Genomic DNA, 10,602 nt, shown 5'->3' on the forward strand with positions numbered 1-10,602 from the left:
AATTTTATTATTTTTTTTACGAAGTATTTATGTGGTGAATTTTTGCAAAAGGGAAGTCTATTACTTAATAATTTTCTATCTCAGCTTTTCAAATGTTTGGTCTTTTAACATGGCAAAATCCTAAAAAAATCTACATGCAATTTATACTCTAATGATTTCCTACAGTGACCAAACCAATGCAAGGCTCAGGGCCTTTCAAACATCACATCGGCATTTTCCCTAGAGTCTCCTAAGATCATTAGCAGAGCTGCCAGGTGATGCTTACATAAACACCATCTATTTTTTGTTCTGTGAAAAATACAGGACAACTGGTATACTGCATTTAGTGACTCACTTTTTCACATCTCTGCTTCCTGCCCAGTAGCCTCCAATTGCAACAGTCCCCACAGCCATGACAAAGATAATCACCATGTTGTAATCCAGCACAGGTTCATTTGGTGCATACATTGCTCCTTTCACCGAGCTGCCAAAACTCTGTGGAGGTAAATACAAGTTAGGAAAGACATCCAAAAAGCCACCTTAGCAAAGATTCACTTACTTAATTTTCACTAAGTAACCTCAGAATCAGGCTTTATTATAAACACATAAGAGCCACCTATTGGCTCTTCAAATAGTGATATTTATTTCCAGCACCAGGCTGTATTTTGATTTTATTCCAAAGATGAGAAATAACCTCCCAAGAGACTTTTTTTCCTTCGTGAATACACTCTCTACATATTCAAAGCTCTTAAGGTAGACTTAACACTGTTGAGCAGTGACTCATTTACATGAGATAATATAAATGAGAGCTTTTAGTATAGAGTTTACCTTGCCAATATCTAACATATCAGTATAGCTAAGCAGGGCCACAGGAATATCAATCTCTTCATACTGACTCCTATTACCTCCAGGAGGAACCTGAAAGACATTTCAGACCAGGTAAGAATATGTTTATTTCTGCAAATACTTATACTCCTTCAAAAGGGTTAAAAGTGCAAATTCTGTTCCGGCTAATTTGAAAAATATTCTAGAAGGGAACTTAATGACAGCAAACACTCAAAAGTAAAAGTATATGCCTGTTCCCAGTAAAACAGAAGTAATGTAAGACTGTAACAGCAAAATGAAGCAACCAAATTTCAAGCAATATCTTTTGCATGTCAGGGTCATGGGTTTATGACTGATGTGTGCCTCTAGTATTGACCAGGACTCAAACATACTAATTTTATTTTTAAAACTACTAATTTTACAAAATACATGCTGTTGCTGCTCCAGCTGTACCTAAAGCACTAGATTCAGTGTGGTAGCATGATGGAGTCACAAACCAACCACATCCTTTGACTCCACTATTTCATTTGGAACAAGGGTAATCCTGAGCCCTTGACCTGAATTTCACATGAGCTCTGTGCCGACCCTTCCTACTGAAATGAGGGCCTCTTGTTTCATTCATTCTTCTGTCACATGTATGGTTTCCACACATAACTATGCAATGTATGTACATGCAGGAACACACATGCATTATTTACTTTAAAGAGGAACATCAAATACCAGCAATGTGCACCAAAGACAAGACAATATCTAGAACCAGAGGAGTATCAGCAGCATAGGAAGATAAAAAGCAACTTACCAGTCTCTCTCTACTAACAATCAGCAGCCCACGGGCCCCATTGATCTGAGCAAGCCTCACTTTCTCATAGAAGGTGCAATTTCCTCGCATCACCATGGGGATTTGATTATTAAATCCCCCATGAGGTACATCAGAAGGAGAGCACAAAACAGATGCTGTCTGATCCTGCAGTTGCAGGAGTGACTGAAAAAAAGAAATTAGTTAAATATATATATAATATAAAATAATAAAAGAAGTCAAGAGCAGAAGCCGAGCTTCTAAAGAGTAGTTTAAAACCTTCCAGTAATGGTGTGGTAGACTATTCTCAGAGTAAAATGAAAGCTGAAACAGTGTTGCCTTCTCTATTATGTAGGGACCTGCCTTGTTTCACCTTATTGTACAGAATTCAGCTGGTAATATAATTTGGGATACATGTATATATATACCTTCACTTGCATTTATTTTCTTCAGCATTGTTGCTGCTCTGATGCACACAGCCAGGATGTGGGAGGAGACAACAAGGTTTTATCTTTGCTGGGGTAGCAGAGTGGCAGGCTGGGATGATGGAGGGTATGAACAGCTAGAAACCAAAACACAGGCTGGGGAAAAGTACAGAAGCATAGGCAATAAACTTCCATCTTGAAACCTACTGTATCCAGTGACCTGAGATTTTTGCATCCCAAGTACTTGAATAATGGATTCTAAGCTACTTCTCTAACCACTTGTGATCCAGAGACATTACAAGTCTGTCCCAATTCCTTAGTTTTGGCCCTCTTCAGACCCAAAGGCATCTAATCTGGTGTGTTTCAACAAGACCATCCCAAAGACACTTCAAGGCTTTAGAAATAACACTGGCATGAATCGTTCCTTGCAAAATCTAAACAACCACCAGCACCTTTGCCCAATTATATTTGTAGGTTACCTGAAAACTGCAATTATCTACCAAATAACCAAGCTGTGCTAAGAGAAGCGGGTCTCAGCCCTTGCTGAAGTGAGCTGTCAGATTTGAGAAGAGTCAAGGTAAAGTTTTAACCTGAAAAAATGGAAGTTTGTATTAGAAATCCATAGGTAGACAACATACAATACCTGTGTAATGGACTCTACGGTTTTAGGAGGGAAAGGGAAGTGTCAGGTTGTCAGTAGCTTCCACCTTATTCAGAAAACTGCTGTCTCCAGCCTGACCTCTAGCGACAGTGAAATGCTCCAACCCACACTTCTTGGTTGTCCAAGTTTCAGAGCACAACACAAATGCAGAGTGAGCTCAGGGTGGTGCACTGCATCATCTCAGTTAATGAACTGTACTGCTGGAGTACTGAAGGAGGAGGAGCAAGAATGTGAAAGAAGGGAAAAGCAGGAAAGAACCAAGGGAAGAGACAGGGACCGGCAAGGGATATAGCATACACTACCCAAGTGCCCGTGCAAGCTATTCTGGACTGTATTGGCTCCTGCAGAGCTACTGAGCTATTACTCTAGTGAATTTTTATGAGACTGATTTAAACAAGGTGTCTACAGTACAGTCCCCAACTCTCACAAGTACCAGAGTCAGTCACGCATGTGCTGATTCACAGTCAGGGCAAGTGCAAGAGTTTATCAGCTGAGTCTATACAAGGCAAAGACAACTGTTGATGTATCTAGGGACTAATCTACAGGTGCAATAAACCCATCAGAAGTAACTGCGATTTGCCTATACATTGGTAAGGAACTCTAATAATTCTGCGGGGCTCATTCAAAATGCATTTGCTGATTTCATCATTAAGTACCAGTAACTTTGTCTCAAAGAAAAGACTGAAGAATTTACTCCATTTTCAGCTCATACAGCTTTGGATAATGGAGCAAAAGCTTGACACAGTTTTTGACTACCTAATCTTACACTTGACACTGAGAAAGCAATAAAGGCCACAGTTCACTATATAAGAAAAGCCACGTGTACCATGCTGATGGACAAAAACTCCTTTGCAAGCCCCGGTATGTGCCATTTTAATTTCATTGATCACACCATTGAAAAGGAGTATTTTTGTTTTGAACAGCAATAGTCATTATATCTGCACAATTCCTGGAAATTAACATTGCCATCCTAGCACTGCCTAGTGATCATAAGAGTTAAAATATTTTCTAAGCAAACCAAAGCAGTTGCTTCAAGTTCTACTAATCTAACTAAGAAAGCAGAATTTCCTTGTAACAAAGGCATTTTTATACATTTTTGTTACTAGTTAGCAAAGTACTTACAGCTTTACCCAGATCATGTGGCAAATGGGCCCACTGAGAGTTGAAGAGAATACAGTAGTCTTTTCCTTTGCTGCTCCCCTTCTCTGAAAGGACATGTACCATCCCATACTCACAGTACACCTGAAAATGTAACAAAAATTTCACAAGAATTTTAGGTTACACAAAATATCAGAAGTGAAGGGATTAACTTGCTGTTGACTGGCCTGATTTGTATTTTTAAAGAAAACCAAAAGAGTTTACAAAATTTCCATATCTGTGCTGGGAGTACAGTGGAATTTGTTATTATTTCCATCAGGCTTCAAAGAAAGACTTCAGATACATCAGGCAGATTCTCTCCTACACAGCAATTTGCCAGAGAATCAAATGAAACATTATTGGTGTGTTTAAAGAAAAAAGACCAAACCCAACAAACCAAAAGACCAACCTCAAACAACACTGGTGCACATATGTCTATAACCACAGCAAGGGAAAGAAGCTGCACGAATGCAGAACACCTATGAGACTTGGAGCACTCTGTTCAGCTCTGGGGTTCCCAACTGCAGGAGGACATGGAGCTGCTGGAGCCAGGCCAGAGGAGCCACGGAGATGCTGCAAGGGCTGGAGCCTCTCTGCTCTCGAGCCAGGCTGGGAGAGCTGGGGGTGCTCCCCTGGAGAGGAGAAGGCTCCAGGGAGAGCTCAGAGCCCCTTGCAGAGCCTGAAGGGGCTCCAGGAGAGCTGGAGAGGGACTGGGGACAAGGCCTGGAGGGACAGGACACAGGGAATGGCTCCCACTGCCAGAGGGCAGGGCTGGATGGGATATTGGGAATTAGGAATTGCTCCCTGGGAGGGTGGGCAGGCCCTGGCACAGGGTGCCCAGAGCAGCTGGGGCTGCCCCTGGATCCCTGGGAGTGTTCAAGGCCAGGTTGGATGTGGCTTTGAACAGCCTGGCCTAGCCCACCTTGTGTCAGGGGCCTGGAACGAGATGATCTCTAAGGTCCCTTCCCAGTCAAACCATTTCATGATTTTATGAATTCTAGATTTGCATTCACTCCAAAACTTGGACACTTTGGCTGAAGATGTGGCAAGACCCCACAACAGCAGCAGCTCTTTTTCTGTCCTAGGTAGAACATGTAGAGTCTCAAGTGTACCTACTGCATTTATTATCACTGCTTAAATGACCGGTTGTCACTGTTGTCAAACTGCAACAACATCTGCAACAATGTAAGTAGTGAAGATTACATATCTAGTATTTATAATTAAAGGCCTGTCCTGGGTCTGGCTGGGATGGAGTTAGTTTTCTTTATAGCAGCTGATGGTGCAGTGTTTTAGTTTTGTGCCCAAAACAATGCTGATAACAAACTAATGTTTTAGCTATTTCTGAACAGTGTGCAGAGTGTCAAGGCATTCTCTATTTCTCACCCTGTTCACCCCATGAATACATACCCAAGAGGTTTGGAAGGGGTCACAACCAGGCAGATGATTCAACAAAGAGATATTCCATACCTGTAGTATATCATGTTCATTTTTATAAGGTCAGCTATCTTTTGCATCATGCACATGTTAGAATTCTCCTGAAGAACTCATGGAAACTGAGATAACAGAACCCAGATCCCTTAGTAACACAGAGAAAGAGAACAAGAACTACAGCAAAAAATAAAAATAGTAACATGCAGCAAATCTACCAGTTTTAGATGTCTCAGTTGTGATACACAGTATATAACTTGCTTATTCAGAGAACTACTCACACTACATCTAACTGCAAGATGTGCTGATTTTAGCACAAATATTTTCAGCTTCCCATCCCTGCAAAAAAAAAAAAAAAAACAACAAAAAAAAAAAAAAAAAAAAACAAAACAAAAAAAAAAAAAAAAAAACCAGCAAACACAGTAATTTCCTCATTATTTTGGTTAGGTCAGATTGTACCAGGCCATTTCTCAGCAAAACTGGAAGATGACAAGTAGGCACTAGTAAACACTTCCTTAACACGGACATTTTCACAAATCTTATTCTTCATTATGAGGTCTGCTCTTTTAAACATCTACTCCTATCCTTCCCTTCCCTGTGTATAGTGACACAATTTTGTGACTACTAGGTATATTCCTCATCTTCCACCCAAAAAGCTGAACCAAAATCATCTACAAGAGTATATATATATACACATATATATGTATGTATATACATAACCTGAAAAATAAAGTACTTCTGTGGAATTGATGCAGTTGTCTGTTTGTACCCCAAGTCCTAGTAGGTATTTACCCAGGGAATCAGAAAGTAGGAAGACAAACAAAATAACAGTGGAAGTACATACAACTCCCCTATCACTAGTGGTGGTTACCTTTAATTAGTGGTGACTTCATTCTCATATTAACTGAGTCAAAATAATTGTAAATCCTCCCTGATCTTGGAAATGGTTAAAGAAACACAAAGTATATAATGAGGTCTGTTTGTACTTTTCTAAGGATGCTGAAATAATCCTCCTGGCCATTTCTAAGTGGCAAACAGGTCCCTTGCAATGCTTCCCTCTCTGAGAAGAGGCTCTTGTCCTTGCTTGAACAAGAAGGCATCAGAGCATCATCACTTTAACAATCAGCCATCAAATTCTACAGGACACTTGCTCCTCAGGGCAGCAACCCAGGGACTGCAGGCTCTGTCTTGGGAGGACTGTCAGGCACCATCTCCACTTATTGAAAAAGTGTAAGTTAAGAAGTCTTTCCTTTATACAAAATATTGAACATCAGCTCCTCAGTGTGAAGTTTGCTCATATACATTCTGTGAGCATCTGGTCAGGTTTGAACATCAACACATTAATAATTCAATTCCAGATTAAGATCTGACCAGCTGCTGCAAAAAGATTTTAATGTGTCACATAAAAATACATTAAGATACAAATGTAGTGTTCAGAAAGCAGGACAAAATCTAACTTTTAAAATGTAATTCAATTATACAAATCCTGATCAATGCTTCTTTTTGAAGGAGAGTCTTGCTGATCTTCAGTTGCTGCTTTAGAGCCTCACAGTGCTCTTACAGAGCAATTTCAATGTTCAAGTAGTGCTGTCTGGTAATAGATTATAAAAGGATGATGCTGAGATCAAATGCAAATCATATCTGTATTTTAGCTTCATACAAGCTATTAGATAGTCAGGAAAAAGTTGACCACATATTAAATGCAGCAGTCTCAAAATACTATTTCACCCCACTGATTTGGAAATCCAGTCCTTGGGAATACCAAACACTGGTAATGTGACTGGATTCTTCCTATTATCATTTGTTCCCAGAGCATTTGTTTCCTATTGTAATGGGAAGTTTCTCCATTTTATTGAGGACAGTCGCTAATCCTTACTAGCACTAAGCACTTGGAAGTTGCAAAAAAAACCAAAACCCACCAACCAGCCAACCAAAATCCCCTCACACCAAACAAACAAGCCCCCTCCCCTTGCAACCATCTTGTCTTTCTACCATGCCCCTTTGTGTTATACTCCTCTCTACCCACACAACCAACTCCTTCCTTTCCATTCTTCCTTCTCTTTCTCTTGTCCAGCACTCAAGCAAAACTGAAGTCATTGACTGAAGATATATTTAACTGGTCTATTGCTCTGCTTTAGCTTTCCCCAAGGAAATCACTTTGTGCCTACCAGAACTGATTAAACTCTGTTCTGGAGAGAAATGTAACATCATATCCCTAATCATCGCTGCTATTAATTAGAACGTTGTGACAGACTAATTTGTCAATATCTAATTTAATATTCATAACCTGAACACACCAATGATTTGATAATTATGCAGCTACACTCTCACAAATACACCTTATACATCTGTTTCTTCATGTAGCAGGTGAGGAACAAGATGCTAAAGATGACTGGAGTCAGTAACAATGTCATATCTTATGCTTGTTCAAAAAATCCATTAAAAGTATTCATCACACTTATTTCTCCCTCTTTATTTCAAACCCTACTACACAGAAGTTACCATGCACCCCTAGGAGACACTCAGGGTAAAAGACGTTTTTAGAAAAACTTTTGAGAATCACAGACTGGATTAGGTCGGAAGGGACCTTTAAAGGTATCTTGTCCAAACCCCTGGCAATGGGCTGGGAAATCTTCAAGTATACCAAACCCTTTTCAACCTGGCCTTGAACATTTTCAGGGATGGGGCACCCACCTCCTCTCTGGACACAGCGAGTTGTGTTTTACCAGTGTTTTACCCTGTGCCAGTGTTTTACCACCTGCATTGTAAAATCACTCTTTAACACACACAGTGTGCCCAGAGGCAATGATGGCATTCTGCTTCAAGATACCAGCAAAGTAGTAAAGAAATGTAATTGTAAAAATATACAGGAGGTAGAGATTTCTATATTTAGCTCTTCTGCATATAAATGGTCTTTGTTAACACATGCAGCAACTTCTTCCCTCTTTTATAATATTAATGTTAACTAAGTCCTTTAGAACCAATGACATTTGTCCTGAAGCATGCTGATATGGGAGGTCACACTGATTAGTTCAGTGCAGATTAAAGTCACTTGAGCACAGTGCAAGTTTCCAAGATATCTCTTTTCTCCAAGTGGAGAAAGAGAGACACTACTGTGCATATGCTGTGAGGAAACAAGAACTCCAACTCTCTGCTATAGCAGACTTGTTAAGTCATGTCTCAGGTATCCAACCATAGCACCTAAACTACTTTCAACAGAAACAAGTAATTTAGAAAAGTAACCTGTACTTACTATCTTGAATTTGATTTTGAAGAGTAACAAGCAACAGAGGTGCAAATACAGTCACACTCAAAAGACAAGGACAAAAGAATGTTCCCTGCTTATTCTACAAGGTCTATCTGGGCTTAGATAAACAAACAAAACATGGAGTATCTTAGTTTTGAATAGTACATGTATAACTATCTCCAAAATCTTCAGGCAGTTTTGCAGGAGCTAACACCTGTAATTGAACAGCTTTATCCATATGGAAACAATCAAGCTGTACAGTTAAAAGTTTTACATCTATGAGATAATGGCACACATCTTTAAAATGAGAGGAAGTATAGGGTGTGTTGCTACATTTATGTGGAGATAACCATTACTGGAACTCAGGAATAATTCCTAAAAGACACCCAGGCGTGTCTTTTTAAAAGCAATACACAGTTTTGCTTTCTGAGCTATTTAATGGACGTTCTTCAAAGAAATATTAAGGGAGTAAAAGGTTCCTAATGTGAAGTGCTCAAAACATTTTAGAAGCTATTTGGATTTGTGTGCCAAAAGTTAAATGAAAGTCAAGCATTAGAGGAATTAAAGGCAATATGAGCAGGGCTAAAAGCAGATGAGGGAACACAGAGTTTTAGAACTCTGTGAAGAACACAATCTGTGGATAATGTGGATTAACAGACATTTTTACAAAGCTATTATTATTAATAATTTACAAATTATTAATTTTAGTATTTCAGAACCAAAGCATGGTTCTGAAGTTTGTTCTCATCCACTTTGATGCATCCAGTTTTGTTTTTTTTCATGTCAGTAGGTATGAGACAACAAAAGTTCAAGCAGCGCTGCTGTTGCACTGGCATAGTGGTGACATTTATGATTCCTTATTCCTAGAGACCACTTCGTATCCTAGATTAACCCAGGAGAAAATGTCATCTCCTGTGCAGATCCTATACTATGCGCCTACAACCTCAAAGGCTCTTTTCCAAGTGCTTGGATAGCAAGTCCAGCCTTTGTTAAACACAGGAAAACAACAGCTGCTGTGACAATCAGGTATATTATAATACTTGCATCTTATTGATCCTGTGGCTTAAAAACCACACAATAGTGTATAATTAACACCAAAGGAAGCGTTTTCTATAAAGCTGCAAAACTGGAAAAGGTTTTCACACAACAGAAGTGTAAAATCTGAGGGCGGAATTTAACAGACAAACGAGCTAATCTAATGTTTGTGGTAACAGAAGGGCACACTTGTTAGCTCTAAATCTCATCAGGGCCTTCCACAGATCAATGCATAAAAGAGAAGAATGCTCCCCAGTTTTTTTGCTGTGCAAGTTTTTTTAGGTGAATTAATGCAGTTCAGAGGCAAGCACTGGACTTGCAAGCTAAATGATAGAGGAAGGTGGAGAGGAAGAATTCAGCTCATCAGTATTTCAAGAAACTTCAGTGTGAGTGACTGAGCCAACCCAGTATCTGTCTTGTTTGTTCCTCCCTGCCTCTGGGTGTCCTATACACCTTTTCTGCTTTCAGCAGCTCTATTAACTGACCTGGTCACTCACATCTCAGACACTGGGAGCTGTGTTCCTTGAAGAAGGAATGAATGAGCTATCCTACTCTTACAGTAGGTACCATGTCAGAGTTCCCAGGAGCTGGAGTCATTCTGTTCCATTAACTGCACTGATCCATCTGGAGACCAGCAACAGCAGGCAGCAAAGCTGCACACAAATAAAACGCTCCTTCAACAAACACTGTACAGTGCAGAGATCTACATATTCATAATGAACTAATACCAGGAGACTAAATTATCAGCTACCACCTTAATGCAGAATTTCAGACAGACCTTCAAATTCTCTGGACCAATATCAGAGTTCCCTAACTTAAAATACAAACCCATCACCTCAATTCAACATATTCTGCTGAAAGGTGCTACAGTGAAGGCCAGCTAGATCCAACACACTTGCTGCAGATCATGTTACTATGTTCATCACTAGCCAAAGGCTCACGTATCTGCTGTTGTTACAGGAAACTGAGGGGTAACAATGCCTGGAAAGAATGGGAACTTAAATGAAATGTGAGAACTCAAATACCAAAGCAAGATCTAAGTGCAGACTGTACTTGGATCTATAAGATC

General features: G+C 39.8%; 1 protein-coding gene across 2 annotated transcripts in view; it reads right to left on the reverse strand.

Moving 5' to 3' along the window:
- SPPL2B (signal peptide peptidase like 2B) overlaps nucleotides 1-10,602 on the reverse strand; it is a 30,710-nt gene that overhangs the window by 18,145 nt on the left and 1,963 nt on the right. For both annotated transcript variants that reach the window (XM_068174229.1, XM_068174230.1), the window contains exons 2-5: nucleotides 3,809-3,928; nucleotides 1,604-1,786; nucleotides 808-897; nucleotides 335-474 (exon numbers count right to left, since the gene is read on the reverse strand). In XM_068174229.1, the coding sequence (XP_068030330.1) occupies nucleotides 335-474; nucleotides 808-897; nucleotides 1,604-1,786; nucleotides 3,809-3,928 (533 nt within the window). The remainder of the gene's footprint in view (nucleotides 1-334; nucleotides 475-807; nucleotides 898-1,603; nucleotides 1,787-3,808; nucleotides 3,929-10,602) is intronic.

This window comes from Anomalospiza imberbis, chromosome 27, assembly GCF_031753505.1.
Source record: "Anomalospiza imberbis isolate Cuckoo-Finch-1a 21T00152 chromosome 27, ASM3175350v1, whole genome shotgun sequence".
Taxonomy (NCBI): domain Eukaryota; kingdom Metazoa; phylum Chordata; class Aves; order Passeriformes; family Viduidae; genus Anomalospiza; species Anomalospiza imberbis.